Here is a 21,759-nt window from a genome sequence, read left to right as displayed (position 1 = left end):
TCTCTAGAAGCCCATAATTTATTATTATTAATATTATTATTCAAAACAATTATTATTGTCAGTAGAAGCCCATACCTAATTAATGTATTATTATTAGTGCCGTCACTAAAATTAATTGTATCCAAAATAAAATGTTTTGTTTACATAATATATGAGTTTGTAATCTATATATTTATTATGTGTATATTAATACAAACACATGCATGTATATATTTAAGAAAAAATATTATGTTTATACATTAAACGTATTTATACATAATATAAAATATAATGATATAAATATATAAATGTGTGTGTGTGTGTATATATATATATATATATATATATATATATATATATATATATATATATATATATATGCAAATATTTTCAAATTATATACTGAATGTGTGCTAGTCTTTATATATACATAATAAATGAACATATATATGTTGTCAACAAAAACTTTTATTTTTATGCGATTAATCACAATGACGGCACTTATTATTATAATTATTAAATATACTTCTTAAATACTGATAATTATTAAATAAAAACATTTGATCTTTGTCACTAAAGCCCATAAATTGTATTATTTTTCTTATTACTGTTGCTGTTGTTAATTATTATTAAATAAAAAAAATCTCAAAATCTATTTTTTATCTTTATTATTATAAAAAAAATCTTTATAGGTTTTTACAAAAAAAAAATATTAAACAAAAAATTTATTTTTACCACGAGGAGCTCATAAATGACAGACTTTGTATCTAATATACCTCTTATTGTGAACAGTATGAAAAACAAATACCTATCTTCATAATCATTCATCAAAATGTATAACTTGCTTTTCTTTTTCGGCGTGATATCCTCCATCTTTTCACAATCCAATCAGCTCCTGATAGAAAAAATGTCCTGGCCTACTATTTTTCCCCCTATAAATATGCCATTTCACTCAAAAATATGCTACATTACGCAAGTAAATGGAGAGTGAATGCTGTTTCATGCTGACATGTAGGGTTGGTTTTGATTGTTGACAACATGACTAGTTCAGTATTTTTTCCTCATACAATTTCCTCATAACTACTATATTACTGAGAGAGAAAAAAAGGCTTTTACACTAATAACAAATACTCTCAGACTGACAAAAAGCTAAAGTGAGCAAGCTCTGAAAGCTTGCATGTGTCTCTTTGCATCAAAGCACGAAATGTGCTGACTAGTGTGTACAGTAGGTTCTTTCAATTTATTCTTTTTCAATCTATAAAGCCATTTGTGAAATTATTTTGTTTTTATTTAAATTTGTGGTATGATACAGGCTATACTATGATTATTAATGCCTGGTTGATTAATGGTGTTTACAAGAACAGTGCTGCTGGCATTTATAGGAAGATCCCCATAAAAGTATCACTCTCTGAAATGCTGAAATTGTCCTTCAATCTAAAATCAGGTTGGACTTAACATGCACACCCACACAGTAGGGGAAAAACTGGGAGAAGTTGAAGTGTTTTGTCGTGTGGATGATATTCCGTAGGACTGTGCCATGAGTCATTGCGAAAGAAGAAGTTCTTGACACAAAAGGAATGTTTCCACATATCACGTATTGATTGAAATCTTCTTGTCAAACCGTATGACGATTTTGTGTATATTCCAGGATGTAGCTGACAATCCAAATATAGCATCATAAAGAAAAGAAAAAAAAAGAAGTTCCTGAATTCATCTCCAGTCACTCTTCTAGCTGAAGTATATAAACTGACTATAACATACTGTATAAAATATGTGTCAACTGACTCGTTAAAAAGAGCAATTGTGCTGAAGTATTAGGATAAATAAAACAATTTCACCACTGAAAAAATGTGATGTAATAATTATGTCATCACCTTCCTCACTAGCCGGTGCTGCCATGTCGGTCTCTAAAGGAGTCCATTGAAGTGTACAAAAACCACTGCAAGATGGCCAATGAGTTCAACCAGGTCAAACATGAAATCGCCAGGCTGGAAGACAGAAAGTAAGCTTTAAAAATAACTCAGAACACAAACATGTATTCAAGAGATTACTGAGATTGATTTCAAATTCAAATTCAAATTGAGTTGTAAATTACCCTGTTAATATGCTATTGCATTTCTACTATCAATAAATATACTCTTTTACAGTATGTTCTGTATAAACACACACTGTTGTAAGTATTAACAGAAAGACAGTTGATCAAAGCTGCCATTGTCTGTCTTCATTTAGTTTCCTTAAAACTCATGCTGCCCAATGGTTAAAATAGGCCTGTGTAATCATGACAAGACCTGGCATAATGTATTGTGGTACGCAGGACGTTTTGTGTTTTTAACATTTACATTACAAAGACAAACTTTAATGAAAATTAAAGTGCACTGTAAAGCCTTAAATGTATACCATTTTTTACGCTGTCAAAAAACCTTATTTGAAAACCTTGTTGAGGTTTTAAAAAGTAGATCTGTATTTCCAAATCACACAGTATGTTAGTATATAATAGTTGTGATAAAGATAAGTAACATTAAATACATAATTGCATGACTTATTTAAGAATCTATTTTTGTGTATATATACGAGAATGCTTTCAAAAATAATGTCATAAATAGATTTTATTTACATTGGTTCTGCCTTTCTGAGCTAGTTAAAAAATTAAAAACCGCAGACAAGTCTCTCTATCTAGATGTCTACTGTCTGTAATCATGTCCCCCCCCCTCATCGTATCAGTCCAGGTACCCACAACTATGGTGTTGACAGTTTCATTTCCTATAATATAGTTTCAGGCACAGAACCACCCACTGTTGTCACCTGTCTGACACCCAACCCACATAATATGTTACTTTGGCACACACCTCTCATATCATCATTAAATTAAATACAGTCATTAAAGAAGTGCTGTACTGAATGATTATAATGTGTTTTTTCCTTGTTTGTGTTTGTCACACTCAGGAGGGAGCTCATGGCAGAGCTGCTAGAGGACGAAAAGGTGTCGATGGAGTTTGCGCAAGTTGAGGAAGAATACAGGATACTTACAGAAGAGAACAGAAATCTGATAACTGTCCATAGCCAACGCGCACAGCAGCTAGAGACGCTCCGAGTGATCAGTCACAAGAGGCAGGGCTCCTCGTGACCCTCGTTGATTCCAATCCGAAAGATCTTTTGCCTCTGGGTCTTTACTACTCAGCGTTCCTTCAGTGCTTGTGTAATGTACTGAAGCAGAAAACTGATCTTGAAACGGTGTGCTTACACTGAGACACTTAATCAATGTATATTTAATGTATTTTAAGCTGATATGGGTTTATTTCAGAGTTGATGCTCTTGTGACCCAAACTTGAGCTGAGAGGTCACCTCACTCATATCTGACATCGCATTCTGAATATATATATATATATATATATATATATATATATATATATATATATATATATATATATATATATATATATATAAATTATTTGTGTGTTTTAAGGGTGTTATACTGTACACTCTGTACAGATGAAAAGCTCTGCTGTGAAAGTGTAACTGTTACTTTCAGTAAAGGTTTTTACTGTTTACTGTCTGCCAGTTGCATAAAAAAAGGAATTAAGGAATTACATTTCTGTTCAGCTATTTGAGTTCAAGCTAGGTGACGATAAACGTATGACTACACACCATTGTTTAGTCACTCAGCAATAGGGAACTTGGCTTTCGAAATGTGATCTGCTCATTTTAAGATTGTGAAACCCTTCAAAAATATCAATGGCTGACACCCCCCTCCCACACAGCTGAAATACCAGAGGTGTATGTCTCCAAACCAGTTTAGCAGCATGAAATGTTTGCTTCCTCCAGATTAGAGTTTATTTAGTCTAGAGCTTTGTTTAGTTGGCGAAAGTTTCATTTTCTTTTTCAGAATTATGATTGTGAATGTTCAAAATGTAATGGCATATGGTTATTTTCAACATTTAGACTCAAGTGAGTAGCATTTACATACATCACAGGTTCATTTCTAACCATAATATGGAAATTGTACCAGAAAATTCTAAAATGGCCTAATGGTTAGAGAGCGGACTTGTAACCCAAAGGTTGTGGGTTCAAGCCTCAGGTCCGGTAGGAATTGTCAGTGGGGGGAGTGAATAACCAGTGCTCTCTTCCACCCTCATTTGGCTACCATGATTGAGGTGAGACCCTTGAACAAGGCACAGAACTCCCAACTGCTCCCTGGGTGCCAGAGCAATATGGCTATCCTCTGCTCTGTCTGTGTGTTCACTATTGTGTGTGTGCGGACTTGGAAGGGTTAAATGCAGAGCACAAATTCTGAGTTAGTCACCACACTTGGCCACACATCATTTCACTTCACCCCCCCCCCCCCCCCACCACCACCAATAGTATAACTCACAACTTATGTAAAATAACTATTATAGTATTAAAGTAAAGATTTTATGCATTATTAACTATCTATTTAAGTTTAATAGGCACAACGAGAGTGCTTCTGGCTACGTTGGTGAGAATAAATAGATCAGAACATGATTAGATTCCATGAACTTTAGTCTAAATATTCAATATAGTGAATATTCCATAATTATGTCGGTTTTGTTTGTAAAGTTTCCCAACTCGAGACTGAGGAGGTTCAATTATTTATGTGTCAGCCTGTACAGTGGGCTGTGGGTGAAATCCAAGCCGGTCTGTAGGCGAGAAGTAAGGAAGTAGTGACGTTAATGATTGACAGGACAGAGGACCAATAACAAGAGGGCATTGTTTGAGAAGGCGGAACGAAAAACTATTTTTTTTGGCAGAAGTCACACGACACTAGAATGTAACACAAGCGCCTCCTTATTTTCATAGTTACAAGTGAGCGCTTTAAGCAAGCCGAGTTAGTATGTAGTTAGTAGCATATCAAATTAACCTTTTTCTTTCACTCTGCAGTGATATGACAGGTGAGTATATACGATCTCTTGTGGTTTTGTTATTTTTTTTTCTGTCGAAAGAGAAAAACACTGAAAATGGAGATGGGTGAATTCTATATTTAAAGTTTAACAATGTCTTAACAATATTATTAAATGTAAAATATTATTGAATGGTGTAGTTCGGATATGGTTCTGTTTCACGCCATACGACGGTGAGTTTTTCAATGATCAAGACTTTAGTCTGTACAGATGTCATTTTCCCCATTAGACGTAGGCTGTCTGGAAACATAAGGAGCTTCCTAACTAGAAAACATTTTGAGCGTTGTATCCGCGTTCCGAAGGTTCCATTCGAACATATAAAGCGCAACTATGATGCTTTAGATGCTGTCTAGGTAGGCGGCTCACTAGGTTTTGTGACACAAGCGTAATGTTAGGTATGTACAAGGCGCGTCTGTTGTTACGGTTATAAGTTCAAATGTTTCCGTTTAACAACATAAAATGCTCCAGCTGAACTGTACGAGACAGCTGGTCCCCAAGTTTCTCGTAAAGTGTAGGAGTTTAGAAAGGGACAGACGGGGAAAATGCCTGCTCATCCTTTATCAGCAAATCCCAATGAGTCAGCAGTAAACGCGCACACCCTTAAGCCACACACGCGCGCGCGCACATACACTCATGACTTGACTAGGTCAAATTCTCAGTACACGGTGGAGATAAGGAGTTCTCGTGTGGGTAAAGACACGTACGTGCTTAAGTATCACGTTGGCAACGTTTCTCCATCGAAACGAAACGAAAAAAACAACAAGCCAAAACAGCAAACTTTGCATGGCAAGATAAACACAAAACCTGAACGGAGTCATGTGAGTGGAGTGGTGTAAATTTACCTTCCCCACACACAGTGTCACTCCGTTCTTGTTCCGTTCTTGGTTTTACATTTCCTATTCCCTGCTAACTAGTGAAAAAATATAATTATACAGGCAGGTCCTGGCAGTAATATCATAAATAATTCTTGCATAAAAAAAAAAAACATATTAAACGATAAACAAATTCTGTAATTCACTTCTTAGCTAGTTTGTTTGGTTTATGGGCAATATCCTAACTCTAACTCTCTAACACAAATCTATGGTAAAAATGCTTCAGGAACCAATGCTGTTGAAAAAGTTGGCAATCACTATTGTAATTTGTAAAAAAAAAAAAAAAGGTGTAAAAGTCATATGGGATTTTAAAATTGAGTTCACCATATGGAAATCTCTATACTGAAAACGTATTTTACAAGTTATGCTGCGCTCTAAAATATTAGACTGGTTAGAAATTGCACTTTATAATTGCTGCATACAACATTCATAATGAGATTTTGAAAACATCTACATCCAGAAAAAGAGAGTCACAGAAATGTAATTGGTCAATCTGTGATGGAACCGTGATACCTGCTTCATATGTCTAATGTATGAGTTTTATAACCAAAAAATCTGTCATGATTACTACATGACGGTTTCCCTGAATTGAGCATGTACATCTATTCTTTATGTTTTGACCATACAGATTAACTCAGCATGTCGGTGGAAAACTCCAAGTCGTTTAAGTTCACCTTCCAGTCGTCTGTGCACAGCTCCCACGTTCTGCAATGTCTGAATGAGCAGAGGAAGAAAGATCTTCTGTGTGATGTGACTGTTGTGGCAGAGACCCAGAGTTATCGGGCCCACCGGGCAGTTCTGGCATCCTGCAGTGATTATTTCAGCGCTCGTGTGTCCAGTCATACACCTGAAGGAACTATCATCAACCTTCCTGATGAGGTAACACCATAGTTAAAGGTCTGAAATGCATTCAAAGGGGGAAGTTCATGGGATATCTTTGGCCAAGTTACAGCAGAAATATCATATATATTACAAACAACATCTGTGTGAGATATGAAGCACTTTTAATTCTTTTTTCATTTTGAAGGTTACCTCAGAGGGATTTGAACCCTTGCTGGACTTTGCCTACACCTCAAAACTCCTCTTTAACAAAGAGAATGTGCTGGAAATCCGTAACTGTGCCTCTGTTCTTGGTTTCAAGAATTTGGACAAAGCCTGCTTTGACTTCCTTCTCCCCAAATTCTTTGACAGCAGCAGAAGTGCATCCAAAGTCCAGAGGAAGTGCTGCAAGACCAAATGTTTCAAATCACGAGGGGCTGAATTGAGCTCGAATGACAAGGATGATGTTATTGATGAAGACAAATCATTACTTCAGCCTTCAAAACCTCAACTTAAAGTCAAAGAGACATCTTGTCCTCCCTCGGTGGCCATTGAGGACGTCGGAAAAAGCTTTCACATCCAGAAAGACACAGATTACTCCCTCCTGTGCCCAAAGTACCGGAAGTTTCAAATAGCTTGTGGGAAGGAGCGATCCTGTCAGGATGTTTGCAGCTCTAAACCCATGTCCCTTGACAGGACAGAAGACAACTGTCCTTTAAGCTCCCTACCTCACTCAAGCAATGAAGACGGCCAGGAGGTCTTTTCATGCGATAAGACACCTCTCATTGGCGATGAAGACTCTCTTCTGCCCGAATGTTGTCCCCTAAATCCTGTACCTTGCACAGACCAGCCATCACTTCCAACCTGTAATGAGTTGGCACAATCTATTTGTGACTCAGGAGACTCTGCAAAATGGGGAATGTCCCCTCGCTCGGGCCCAGAGGAAGTTGTGAGGCCATACATAGAGCTCAAAGATGACCGATGCAATGAACAGAGGAGCGTGGAGGAAACAGAGGTGGCCAAACAGCTCACGTTCTGGCCGGATTCTTGTCAGGCGTCTCCCTCTGGCCTGGGCTCGGTGGCGAAACCCTCCAATCTCAACTGTCTGAAAAGCTGCTATCCGGATCCCAGAGCAGTGGAGTGTCCGTTTCTGCAGAACTTTGGTGCGGTGGGCGCTCACCTACACGATGGAGAGGGGGGTCCCACATCAGAGGGCAGTCCATATATACCCTCCAACCAATCAGGGGAGGACTCTGATAGTTTTGACACAGAGGGGGACAGTGAGTCTTACAGCAGTGAACGATTGTATGAGGTGAGGGCTGCTTCATTGGTGTGAACAAACCCTTATCCTTAAGCTTTTTATTTTTTAATAATAATGTTTTTTTATTATCTAATGTTATTTGCAAAAAATTGTTAAGGTCGCAAATCTTTTAACTTTTTTAAATTTACAAATTATGAATAATTGAAACAAATGTTATTATTATTTTGCTGTTGTTATTAGCATTTGAACAATTATAATATATATTAGTATTACAATATAGAATAATTCATATTTAGAAATATATTTTAATTTTTTTTTTTTTTATATATTTAAGTATAAAATATCTTTCAGTTTAAAGTTGATCAGTAAGCAAAAAACTTGGCACCTCTGCTAAGCATTATTAGAGTTGTTCATGTTTGTTGGACTTTGCACTGTTCAGTGAGTTTTGAGCAGGCTGGAACCGTACCTACTTTGCACACCTGATAATGACTTGTCAGACTCGTTTTGAGATCTAAAGTCCACATTAGTTCTTAATGAGGACCTGAATAAAAGCATTAACCCAAAAATCTTATTCTCACTGAATGTTGAGTATTATAGTGGTCAAATATAAACATCTGGAGGAGCCCCAGCACTGTACATTTTTTATGTCACCCTTATCAGACACACCCAGTTCAGGCCTTACAGTCTCTACTACTGAGCTAAAGAGTGGAATCAGGTGTGTTAGATGAGGGAGATATATGAAATGTGCATTGCTGGGGGACAGGTTCGAAACACCTGGTTTAGGTGATGAAAGACATGTTGATTCTTTTCCTCCAGATGGCGCTGCCGCTCTCTGTGGATCAGATTGTGTCTCTAAGCAGGAATGACTTCCAGCAGATGCTGAAGCAGCAGTGCTTGACACGGGAGCAGCTCGACGTTGTGCATGACATCCGCAGGAGGAGCAAAAACCGGTTTGCAGCCCGTCGTTGCCGCAAGCGGAAACTTGACTGCATATACAACCTGCAGTGTGAAATCGAGAAACTGGTGAGTATTCGACAGATCCTTATAGTCTGAGAGTGATCCCTGAAGGCTCCAAGTTTATAGCTGTACACTCTTCTAGAACTTCAGATAACTAATTCAGGATCAAAGTTTTGATCTACAGCTGCTATCTCAGTGAAATTCAGTGAAATTAGATTTTTCTTCAGGAAAATGCACAGGAAATGCACAACTATTTAGGGATCAATAATAATGTTTTATATGATTTATGGAAGATATATTTCAGTTATTTTGAAATGTCAGTTAGTTTTGATTCGGTATATAAAGCAATCATTTAAATATTATATTATAACATTTATTTATTCACATTTTTATTATGATAAAGAATTACATGGCATCTTAATGGCCTTAAAAAAAAAAAAAAGATTTATTGATTTATTTTTTGAAAAATCCGATTTGTTATTTGTGGATTGAAATATGACCTGGACAGGTTTTTGTGAGATTCATCCATACCTTTGAATTGCATGTAAAATGTACAGTTTTTAAATAAACAGACTAATAAACTTAATGTGATGCATATTTGTCAGTCATACATTATTGAAACAGGTAAGATTGCCGTAATAGTACTAATACATTGAATGTGTTAAATGTAAATGAAATGTATAAAAAAAAATATTTTGAAAAATATGATTATTTAAATAAAATAAAAAAGATGCAAGCACTGTTTTTGGAGTGCAGAATTCTTACCCATTTCATTTATGTATGATTGACATATATGCAGCACTTTAAGTTTATTAGTTTACATTAAAACCGTGCATTACAGTAACATTTTATGTGCAATTGAAATTTATTTCAAATAATATAAATAACAAATCTTAAATTTAGGCATAAATATTTTCAAATATATATGTTGTTTCTTTGTGCTCTGCAGAGGAGCGAGCGAGAGAAGCTGAGTGTTGAGAGGATAAAGCTGAATCAGATGAAGAAGAAGGTTTGGCAGAGTTACTCGGGCCTATATGAGACGGTCTGTGCCGAAGCCGCTCTCAGACCCCAGCAGCTTCATAGGCTGGCCAAATATTCCTCTCAAGACTGCCCGCTGTCTGCCTTCCTGTGCCCCTCCCCAGACCTTTCTCAAGGTCCCGAGGCACACCAGCCCCAGGCTTCAGACCTCTACACACAAACTTGTTGCTCTGGAGCCGAACCACCAGTTAGTTCCTCAGTGGAAAATAGTGTTGCACAATCAAGCTCACAGAACCTGTTACCTCTTGGTGTTGTAAAAGCTCAGTCACACACCTGTCCACCTGACGCCTCGGCTTTTGACAACAGTGAGTGTAGTTAAATGGTGAAACTCGCCACTCATCTTCTCATCAGCAATCTTGAAACATACAATTGCAAAATTAAATATGTTGGTTGAAGGAAAGACCATTGAAAATCAGTGAAGGACTTACTCTAAAAGGTGCATTTAACAAACGTGACAACACTACTGTCCTCATCTGACTGTAGGTTGTACATTACATTTTATTTACATTTTTTACTCAAACTCTTTAAGCATTAGCATTCAGTTTGTATTGGTCAGTGTTTAGTGAAGTATTCCTTTACCTAAAAGGATCATTTATAGTCTTATTACACATCCCCGAACATCCCTCACATTTTTTATGGAAACAATCAACCTCAATTCGCAGGATAATTTTTTGGACTCACAATATGACAAACCTCATCTCACAGCTCAATAATAATCTGTTTCTTCTCAGGGGACCTAAAGCTGTCAGACTACACTGTGCTGTAAACTGTTTTTGCTGAAACTGTGACACTCATTTAAAGTCTGGTAGCTCATACTGTTCAGGTGTAAAAAACTGCACATGCTGTAGTTTCACTAATGTTGACTTTTATGTTTTTTCTCTCTCTCCATCAGTTGTGGCAGGGAAATCTATTTGCAAGCAAAAATGGTTTCATTGTATATGTTGCCTTAAATAATAAAATGTCTAATAATTTTTCTTTTTAAATTTAATGCATTTTGATTATGCCACTCTAACATTTTGCTTGGGACCAAATTATCCTCTCTTCTGAAATCGTGTTAATAAATGACTTATGAAAATGTATACTTTTGAAATAGACTTGTCTTCCTTTTAAATATAATTATAAATTATTTATATAAAATAAATCCAGTGTTGTTTGTTGTTATTGTTAACTAAAACTATTACAATTATTATTATAATCTGAGATTTTATATATATATATATATATATATATATATATGCATGCAACTAACTGTAAAAAGTTTGAGTTTAGCTATAAAAATAAATATAAAGATAGTAACAATAAAATTGTTTATATTGAACGTAAAAAAACGAATTCAAAATGTTAATGAGTACTATAATAGAATATAAATAAAACTACAAATATTATAGGTCGAAGGGGTTCAATTGACCAAAAAAAGTCGGGAATCCCTGCGTTACATGAAGGTTTTGGTTATTTGCAGTGATAGTTGTACCAACTGATGGCAGCACCGACCCAAATCAAATGTTGTTTTTGCGCGGTCTCCTCATGCTTGATCATAATTACAGCACCGTAGCTGCGTCTGTAATGTGTAAACACGCTCCAGTCTAAACAATGACAGCTTGAGGATAAATTTGTGAAATAATTTCATATTCCAATCTGTGATGTCGCAGAACTAAGAATGAGCGCTGGGATAATGACAGGCTGTGAGGCATTTTTCATCATTTCAATCACTTTGATGGATACGGTCTGTCCGGCTGTCAGCTACAGAACAGTATGTTGGTGTTCGTGTGTTCTATTCCCCTGGGCTAATCTGCCACGATCATCAATTTCTGTACAGAGACAGCCATCAGTTATAATTGATCTTCATATGACAAAGGACGATTTTGGTATCTCAGTATCCTCCTATGCAAAATATCCTCCTAGTATTTATTTTTCATTAAACATCATAATGTATAGTTAGAAAAGCATACCTTAATAATGAATAATACAATTTGTGAGTGAAACTGGTTACCTCTGCTATTAGATGTAGCAGACAACTGATGTTCTGTGCCAGGGTTGTGGTCATGAAGCTTATGATAAGAAATCAGAGAATGAAGAAGTCTTCCGAGAAGTGCACAGTTGCATCCTTCTGTGAGACAAATTGATTTGGTGGATGATCACTGGATGTGGCTTTCCTGGATTTATTTTAAGGAGCACAAAACTCTCACTTTTTTGAGAAGTTTCAGGTAAAATGACTGGCGCGTGTCACATGGACACAATCTATGACCTCATTCATTCAGGATTACTATGTTGAAGACAAAATAGTGAGGGACAGCTTTGGGGTTTGATTAAGAGTTATGAGGTTAGCAGATTAGGGACAGGGAAAACAGTATTACGGCGGTCTAAACCAAATCTCAGAATTAATCAAAATACTAAAAAAAAAAAAAAACCTTAAGCTGGCAGTAAACATCATCACATTCAGCAGCACAGCAATATTATCCCATCTGTGTGGATTTGAATAAAAGCTCTTATTCACTGATGCACTATACAAGTGCAGATATATGATGACATTCACTCGATATACTCAGTACACTGATACTTTAGCTAAATTGAAATTTTTTCCCCCAGAACATCACCTCAGCTCCACACAAGCTCACCCCCACAATCCCAGCCACGCTGCATCATTGACAGAAATGGGCATTATGAGCCGGATCTTGATCTTTTCAAAGGCCTTGTTCAAGAGTGAGCAAATATTTTCCAGTGCAGAATATAAAGGTTAGTTAGATAACAGCACCCACACACCTTCTCGCTTTCCTCTCTTGACCTCCGTTTCTGCAAAACATCATCATAAAAGAAGCTAAATCAACAACGAAATCAATATTTAAGTGCCACAGTAATGGAATAATGCTGAAAACAATATGGACAGAACTAGTTAAAAAAACATTCATCCAGAAAAGAAAATTATGAGTCATCATTTAAGCTACTAAGCAGCTCTTTTTTGTTTAATGATAGTGAAGGGGGCTGTCAAACTTAAAAAAAAAAAAAAAAATCCCATGTAGCTACTGTAACTCATGTTTACTATATGATGTATTCATAAACCTGTCAGGATGCATCCTGTAGCAAAATTGAATATGGTTATGCAACAATGAGTTGATTTTAACAGAAAAAAAAGTTGTGTAGGGACTATTTTGTTCATTTTGGAGGTTGACAGCCTCTTTGATTAAAAAAAAAAAAGAACAACAACAACATCAATAACAACAAAACATGCGAAGAAACACAGTAAAATACCGCAATCTGCCGCAACACCTCTACAGAATTTGTAGCACAAATCCGGATGTTTGACGATGTTTGACGTTTAGAACGAATGATTCCGAGTCACTTATTATTTATTTTCAAAAACATATAGCAAAACCACTGTCCTATTTCTGAACGAATTAATCAAATTAATTCTTTTTTTTTTTTTGTAAAACCAAAAATATTTAGCACAACCAGTGAAGTTCAATTACCAAATTAATTACTCAAATGAGCCGGTTCTTTTGTTAATCAAACAGCAAGCAGTTGTCACAATCACGCCAGACTCCACCCTATCTCAATCACAGCGCACTCCCTCTTCTGAGTATTGATCACACAAACCTGCATGTCATCTATCCAGCAATTACATCCAGCACTTAAGCACCACTCTCACTCTTAATCACTGTTCGGTATTGTTTGCACCAAGACACTAACGCTGTGCTTACCTCTAGGACTCCATTGCTGTCTGCCTGTTCCCTTGCATTCTCTCCAAGTCAATTTTGTTGTTCCTCATCTCCTGTGTGTACTCCTGAGTCTTCTCCAGTCCTGTGTGTCTCTATCCGATCTCGATCCAAAAGAAGACTAAGTCTTTCAAGTCTACATTACCTGAATCTCTACTCACCTACTTACCATACCCTTCACTGCCGATCACTCATCTGGTTGTTCAAAATAAAATCTCATTCCTTTATCTGTGTGTCTGCCTCTTCTGTCTTGTAACAGAATACCGGACCAACGCTGACGAACACCAGCATGAGCATCCCGGGGCACTTCCGTGATATCGCGGATGATGTCAGTCAGGAATTCCTCCTATTCCACCAGCACCTACTTCCGCTAACATTGCTGCGGCTTCTTCACCACCGTTAACTGCCATTCCCCTGTGGAGGATTGCAAAGGGTTCATCTTACAGTGTTCGCTGGTCTTTGAGATGCAACCGCACTTGTATCCGAGCAACCTCTCAAAGGTAGCGTTCATGATATCACAGTTGAATGGTTAGGCGCTCTGTTGGACTGAATCACTCTGGTCTCAGAAAAGTGACATACTCCAGTCTATTTCCAGTTTCCTAACTCACTTCAAGGAAGTTTTCGGAATGCCTACCTGGGATTCATAAATTGGAGAATGACTGTGTCGGTTAAGGCAAAATTCCATGACTGTGAGTGAATATGCTCTGCAATTCCATTCTCTAGCTGCCGCAAGAAGATGGATTGAACAAGCTTTGATCACCACTTATCGTCAGGGGTTGAACCCTTGTGTGCGTTTGCATCACACTGCATACAAGGATTCCATCGGGCTTGAACGTTTTATCCAACTCTCCACACCCTTTGCCACTTGAATGCAGTCGTGTCTCAAAGAGCACCAAGACCAGTTACTCTCTCATCCATCCCTCTGCCGACCTGAATCCATCAGCCCTCCAGAACCACCCCACGAACCCATGCAGCTGGATACCGCATGGTTGACTCGCGCAGAACGTCAGAGACAGATTGACTCAGAACTTGTGCATTTACTGTGGTTCCTCTGAACACTTCATCTCTAGATGCCCTATTCGTCCTCCTCGTCCCAAGGTGGGTGCTATAGTTCTATCGATACATAAAATTAAACCACTCACTACATTTGTGAACCTAATTGCTGCCGATGTTACTATTCGAGTCTTTGCCCTTCTCGACTCGGGGTCAGCTGGCAATTTCATCTCCGGCGCCCTCTGCCATCAGCTCAAGCTCAAGTCTACCGCCACGCAATCCATCTATCAAATCAACTTGATAACGGGCAGACCTCTCAGCCGGAAGTTGATGAGTTTCTGTGCTGGACACATTCAGCTTCAGAGTGGAGCCATACATGTAGAACAACAACATTTGCTGGTTCTGGAGGAATCCACAGCTGTCACTTCCGGAGGAGAAGGCCATGAAGGAATAAATTAAGGAAGCTTTGGATCAAGGTTACATCTGTCCATCTACTTCCCCTGCTGCTTCAAGCTTCTTTTTTGTGGCGAAGAAGGATGGAGGCTTGCGGCCTTGTATAGATTACCGTGCACTCAACCAGATCACTGTCAAGTTCCGTTACCCCCTTCCTCTCATCCCAGCTGCGCTAGAACATCTCCGTGGTGCCACTGTCTTCTCCAAGTTGGACCTCCGCAGCGTGTACAACCTCATCCGGATACGTGAGGGGGACGAATGGAAGACAGCCTTTGTGACCCCTACAGGGCACTATGAGTACCTCGTCATGCCATATGCATTGGCCAACGCCCCCTCCATATTCCAGGGCTTCATCCATGAGGTACTCCAGGAGTTCCTCCACAAGTCTCTCTTGATCTACATCGATGATATCCTGATTTACTCCCGGAGTATGTCCAAACATCGCCACCATGTTGCGGAGGTCCTGAAACGCCTGAGGGATTTCCAGTTGTTCCTGAAGGCAGATAAATGCTCTTTCCACCAACCCTCAGTGCAGTTCCTTGGTTACCACATCGATAGCACTGACATCCGGATGGACAAGGGGAAGGTGGATGCCATCCACAACTGGCCCATACCCACCACCATCAAGGAACTCCAACGGTTCCTCGGCTTCTGCAATTTCTACCGCCACTTTATCCTGAACTACAGCAACATAGAAGTCCACTTACTCACCTCCTATGCCACAAGCCCAAGTCTCTGTCATGGACACCCATTGCCATTCAAGCCTTCGAGTCTCTTAAGAGATCTTTCACATCTGCTCCCCTCCTGGTACATCCAGATCCAGAGAAACCCTTCATCGTGGAAGTCAATGCCTCAACCACAGGAGTAGGAGCAGTTCTTGCCCAGCAGCAGGGGAATCTAAGTAGACTCCATACCTGTGCCTTTTTCTCTCGCAAACTCTGGCTATTGAGGAGGGGAGACAGTGGTAAGAGGGTATACAACATCCATTCGTAGTGTTGTTGACAGATCACAAGAATCTACAGTACCTCAGGGACGCCAAGAGATTAAACCCACGACAGGCAAGATGGGCATTATTCTTTACCCATTTCCGCTTTACTATCTCCTACCTTCCTTGTTCCAAAAATACTAAAGCGGATGTTTTATCCCATCTCCACAATCCTGAAGAGAGGACAGAAGAGCCAGAACATATCCAGAGCCAGCCTGAGAACATCGTTGTAAGACCCATTACCTGGTCAGAGGAAACACTGCCCTTCTTCCAACGTCTCCACCAACACTCCGCCGGGTTGTCCACCAGGTTTGCTCTACATCACCCAGACACGGCACACTCCCCTCATTCACACTTCCCACTCGTCGCTGGGCACTGGCCACCCAGGGGTCAATGAGACCCTCTCGCTGCTAAAGGAACGCTTCTGGTGGCCTAACATGGCACAAGAGGTCACAAGGTACTAAGAGGTTGCAAGGACTGTGCCATCTCGAAGAGCCCTCATCATCTTCCCTACAGAAAGCTTCTCCCTCTGCCCATTCCCAACAGACCCTGGTCACACCTAGACCAGATCAGAAGGTCTGGCTGTCCACCAGGCACATCAGGTTACTTCTACCTTGCCGAAAGCTGAGTCATCCTACCTTCCATGTCTGCTTACTAAAACCCCATCATCCCTCTGTTTCTGTTCCCACAGAGCCTGGCACAGCACAGAACCCCCCCTTCCACTCATCCTAAAGGACGGTGCCACCTACCAGGTTCACGAGATCTTGGACTCCCGGTGCCGTGGCGGTCTACTAGAGTACCTTGTGGACTGGGAGGGTTACGGTCCCGAGGAACACTCATGGGTACCCAGAAGTGACATACTTGATCCTAACCTGCTGAGAGACCCGCACCAAGGGGTAGAGGCTGACCACCATGACGTCAGGGTCCACGGCCGCTCCTGTGGGGGGTAATGTCACAATCATGCCAGACTCCACTCTAACTCAATCACAGCGCACTCCCTCTCCTGAGTATTGATCACACACACACATCTATCAAGCAATTACATCCAGCACTTAAGCACCACTCTCACTCTCAGTCACTGTCCGGTATAATTTGCACCAATACGCTAACGCTGTGCTTACCTCTAGGAATCCATTGTTGTTTGCCTGTTCCCTTGCATTCTCTCCAAGTCATCCTCATTGTTCCTTGTTTCATGTGTGTGCTCCTGAGTCTTCTCTAGTCCCGTGTGTCTCCATCTGATCTCCATCTACAAGAAGACGTTCTGAGTCTTTCTAGTCTACATTACCTGGATGTCTACTCACCTACTTACCATACCCTTCACTGCAGATCACTCATCTGGTTGTTCAAAATAAACTCTCATTCCTTTATCCATGTGTCTGCCTCTTCTGTCTTGTAACAGCAGTAGCCTACTAACGTGTAATTAAAGATACACATTTAGTCAGTAATATGACATATTATGAATATTGATGAATGAAAGATGCTTCCACATTATTGTCTGGTAGCAGTAGTAGTAGTACTGGATTGTATTTATGGCATATTTAAAATGGAAGCATTAAGGAACTGCAGAATTAAAACCAGAATTGTTCAGATCTTTACAGGTTTGGAACAGCATGAATGTAAGTAGGCTAAATTACGACCCAAAAGAAAAAAACATTTAATCATGGGTAAACTATCCTTTCAATAGCAAATTAGGTCTGCTTCCATTCGGATTTACATAATTACAATCCAATAGAACAAGAGCATGACGTCTGTTTGTTTCTAAACTAATTGCCCCTCAGCTACAGTGTGAATTTTTGTGGTTGATGTCAACGACTGCTGTGCGTTATTGCAGTGCACAGGCTTGCCTCTTAAACAAAGGTGACTGTTAATAGGTATGAGGACAGTCGTTAGCTCTAATAGAGCACTTGGACTTGTGCATGTCATCTACTATGGCTTAATATGCGTTTGAGGGATCTCCTGAGAGCATTATGGAAACTCTGCACCTGCAGCCCTCATTTCAAATCTCTGTCCATAGACAGGATGGCTTTATCACAGCTAAATGGTTTAGAGTGTATAGCAGGCAGAGGTGGCCAAAGCCTACACAACTCCATTATTTTTTATATTTATGCAACACCGTGGTCCTGCGAGACGATATTTGGTTCCACTGTATGTACATGAAGCAGAAAGACAATGAAGCTCAACTAGAACTTGAACTTACTTGATGCTGTTGGTCGAATATTACTCCATTACAAGTGAAAGTTGTAAAGACAGATTTTTACTAACCGTATTTTTCGGACTATAAGTTGCACCTAAGTATAAGTCGCATCAGTCCAAAAATACATCATGATGAGGAAAAAAACATATTTAAGTCACACTGGACTATAAGTTGCATTTACTTAAAACCAAGAACCAAGAGAAAACATTACCGTCTACACCTGCAAGAGCCCGCTCGTGGCTGTAGACGGTAATGTTTTCTCTTGGTTAATTTCTGTTGGTTCATGTCAAATTAATTTTGATAAGTCGCACCTGACCAAAAGTCGCAGGACCAGCCAAACTTTGAAAAAAAGTGGGACTTATAGTCCGGAAAATATGGTACATAAAAGTACATTTCCTTTTTTAGGTCAATGCACTGTTTTATTATTATTATTGTATGTATGAAATACTTGCAATAGCTTATGCCTCTGAAGCAGCTTACAATAATACATTTAATAGCTTGTAGTATATCTTTGGAATAAAGAGATTTAAGAAAGTTAAAAATCTAGAGAGTTAAAAAACTAAAAATCTCAAATGCTCTCTAATCACTGCTGTGGTACTTTGATGTCATACACAGAACAGTCAAATACCTATTGTGTTTTGTTAGGAGATGAACAAAAGTTCTTCTGTGGCTTTATAGGTAATATTTTCATTTACACAATTTAGCAAAATCTGTCTAATATACCTAAATATTAACTTATTGTTGAATTGTTGTAAATAAGTATCACATTTGCAACTGGTCAGTGTTAAAAAAAATGATGGGAAATCACTTCACTTAGCTATACAGGAGTGATTACTAACAGTCTGAAAAAAAAAAAGAGTAATGTTTCAAAGAAAAAACTAATCACCCACTGATTTTCAAAGCTGCTACATAGTAATAACTTTTTACTGCCCTTATGCAGATAATGTGGACAAGCCAGAGGGCTTTTGGAGAAATGTTTAAGGGATGAGACCAAAATATCAATTTTGGGTTTAAATGAGAAGCGCTATATTTGGAGAAAGGGAGACACTGCATTCCAACATAGGAACCTTATCCAATTTGTGAAACATGTTTGTGGTAGTATTATGGCTTGGGCTTGTTTTGTTCCATCTGGGCCAGGATGGGTAGCCGTCATTGATGGAACAATGAATTCAGAATTTTATCAGCAATTCTAAAGGAAAATATCAGGACATCAGTCTCAGAACTGAATCTCAAGAGAAAATGGGCCATGCAGCAATATAATGAACCCAAGCACACAAGTCGTTCAACCAAAGAATGGTTAAATAGTTAATGTTTTGGATTGGTCAAGTCAAAGTCCGGTCCAGATGAAATGTTGCGGAAGGACCTGAAACAAGCAAATCATAAAAACAACAACAACAACAACAAAAACTCACCAATATCACAGAGTTAAAGAGGTTCTGTACTGAAGAAAGGGCTAAAATTCCTATAAGACTGATCAGCAGTTACAAGAAATGTTTAGCTGCAGTTATTGCTGCAAAAAGGGGTGTGTACACATACACACACACACAGGTTTCCAGTTTTTGTGAAAGTATTCCATAGCTGTAATGGTTTTTCTGCTGTACTAACTGTATTTTTGTATCCCCTTATCCTAATTCAACCCCTTAACCTACCATCACAGAAAACTTTCTGCTATTTCAGATTTTCCAAACACTTCATTCTATATGATTTATAAGCTTGTTTTCTCACAGGGACCCACAAGGTCAAAATTTACTGGTATTACTACTTGTGGGGACATTTGGTCATCACATCGTAATGAATACCAGTTCACACACACACGGTAAAAAATATACACACCAATAAAATAAAAGTTTAAATTAATACAGAATAAAAAATTTAATATAATAAAATTTACTCATTTACTCTTGTCATTCCAAACCCACTATCTTCTGGAGGAAGAGAAATTCAATGAATATCCGGCTGGGTGAATTCAATTAAATGGCAGTACATCATGACTGTCTCCAACTGATTTTGGTTGAAAACAACTCAATATTTAATTAGCTGAAAAGTAAAATCCTAGGAGCTCCCATTGCTTTCCTGTACGCCATTCAGTGCTTCATCCAGTCCATTACGTGGTGGTGTGAAAATCATACAGGTTTAAAATGACATGAAGGTGAGTAAATCATGACAGAATTGATATGTTTGCGTGAATTACTCATTGAGAGTCAATTAATGTCAGGCCTGATTTAGTGAATTTGCACAATTATTTGGAAAACACAGACTTTGAATTACAATTCAGCCTGCATACACTGTTAATTTTTTTTTATTTTTTTTTTAACTTAATTTAGAGAAAAGATTATGCATGGCATTGGGGAACAATCTGATATATTTCTCTCTTTATTTCTCTCTCTCCCCACTGCTTCCTCTCAACCTCGCTTGAAAAGGAAAAAAAAAACGTTCAATGTGTTTGCTTTGACATAAACCTTCCCATAGGTCTTACCAAGCTGTACAACAGACAGAGTTAGAGCAGAACAGTCGGTGAAGTCACAGGTGAATGTGAAACAGAAGAGCAATTTCCTCCTCTCCTTTAAACCCAAGATTTCATTTCAAAATGAATCAAGGTGTTTGTCAGATTACACTTATAAATGCAGACTTCACATCACAGAAAAGAAGAAAATGAAAAATAGCTTAAAAATCACTGTCCCAAATGGCTTCCATAAGCATAAACCCATAAAGCAGGAGAGTGATCTATCATTAGTGTGAAAGTGACACCATATAGTCTCTGTTCTCATGTGATGTTGCTATTAATCATCACAGAGCCACTTAGTAGCACACGGATCAGATCTGCAAGGTTTGTTTACTAAAGCTGATCACATTTGTTATCAGGGGACATCAATCTGACTCTCAGCTATGACTGAGATGTTGTTACATTGTACTGATATCATATACTGGATATCTTAATCAAGCAAACAAATTATTTACGAGTATATTATTAACATACAGTGGGTTACAGAAGTCTGAGGCAATTAACATTTTGGAGTCAGTTATATATAAATTAGAATAGTATATATTAACGCACATATATTTAAGTTATTTTATTTATTAATTTGAATATTTGGTATAAAATTGGTCACCAGAGAGGAGTCTGTTGTTTGCAAAAAGTCCAATTGCCGCATTTTGATTAATACAATATAAAAAAAATCTATATAAATAAGATCTGTAACATGCAGCTAGAAAATTCATTTTCTACGGTGTTAACAGACACAGGACTACTTTTAGTCCACTAATCAGTTTGTTTGTGACATTGTGACAAACCAAAATATTAAGAAATTGTGAAAAAAAACCCCATTTGAGCTCTAATAGCTTCTGCTTTTAAAGCAAGGACTCCATGAAAGTCGTTTTCAATAGCCCTTACATGTTTCAAAGTCTGAGGCCCGAACAGCTCTGAGCAATCCTTATCTTCTTAAGTGTGAATGGCCCTCAGTCTCTCAGAAGTGCTATAATATCTGTATGTTTGCCAATAGCCCACAAGCTTTCTCTCACATGTACACAAACTCAAACTCACAAACACCACAAAACATCTTTCATGTCTACATTTCTCAGAGG

General features: G+C 38.4%; 2 protein-coding genes across 2 annotated transcripts in view; both read left to right on the top strand.

Moving 5' to 3' along the window:
• LOC128021667 (MAP3K7 C-terminal-like protein) overlaps nucleotides 1-3,341 on the top strand; it is a 7,159-nt gene extending 3,818 nt beyond the window's left edge. The window contains exons 4-5 of the mRNA XM_052608980.1: nucleotides 1,866-1,981; nucleotides 2,923-3,341. Of these exons, the coding sequence (XP_052464940.1) occupies nucleotides 1,866-1,981; nucleotides 2,923-3,103 (297 nt within the window). The 3' untranslated portion in view covers nucleotides 3,104-3,341. The remainder of the gene's footprint in view (nucleotides 1-1,865; nucleotides 1,982-2,922) is intronic.
• A 1,380-nt stretch (nucleotides 3,342-4,721) lies between these two features.
• LOC128021191 (transcription regulator protein BACH1) lies at nucleotides 4,722-10,921 on the top strand. The gene is made up of 5 exons (XM_052608216.1): nucleotides 4,722-4,886; nucleotides 6,396-6,646; nucleotides 6,795-7,898; nucleotides 8,664-8,870; nucleotides 9,754-10,921. Exons 2-5 carry the CDS (start codon nucleotides 6,407-6,409, stop codon nucleotides 10,159-10,161), a joined length of 1,959 nt encoding a protein of 652 aa, XP_052464176.1. The 5' UTR covers nucleotides 4,722-4,886; nucleotides 6,396-6,406; the 3' UTR covers nucleotides 10,162-10,921.
• The last annotated feature ends 10,838 nt before the right edge of the window (nucleotides 10,922-21,759 follow it).

Source organism: Carassius gibelio, chromosome A10 (assembly GCF_023724105.1).
Source record: "Carassius gibelio isolate Cgi1373 ecotype wild population from Czech Republic chromosome A10, carGib1.2-hapl.c, whole genome shotgun sequence".
Classification (NCBI taxonomy): domain Eukaryota; kingdom Metazoa; phylum Chordata; class Actinopteri; order Cypriniformes; family Cyprinidae; genus Carassius; species Carassius gibelio.
This window is presented reverse-complemented; position numbering and strand designations above follow the sequence as displayed.

What these genes read in the sequence shown, in the direction of transcription:
- LOC128021191 (XM_052608216.1), top strand. Translation starts at nt 6,407, where the DNA reads ATGTCGGTGGAAAACTCCAAGTCGTTTAAGTTCACCTTCCAGTCGTCT. An exon ending in TCATCAACCTTCCTGATGAG is followed by an intron (nt 6,647 to 6,794) that starts GTAACACCATAG and finishes TTCATTTTGAAG; the next exon opens with GTTACCTCAGAGGGATTTGA. An exon ending in AGTGTGAAATCGAGAAACTG is followed by an intron (nt 8,871 to 9,753) that starts GTGAGTATTCGA and finishes TGTGCTCTGCAG; the next exon opens with AGGAGCGAGCGAGAGAAGCT.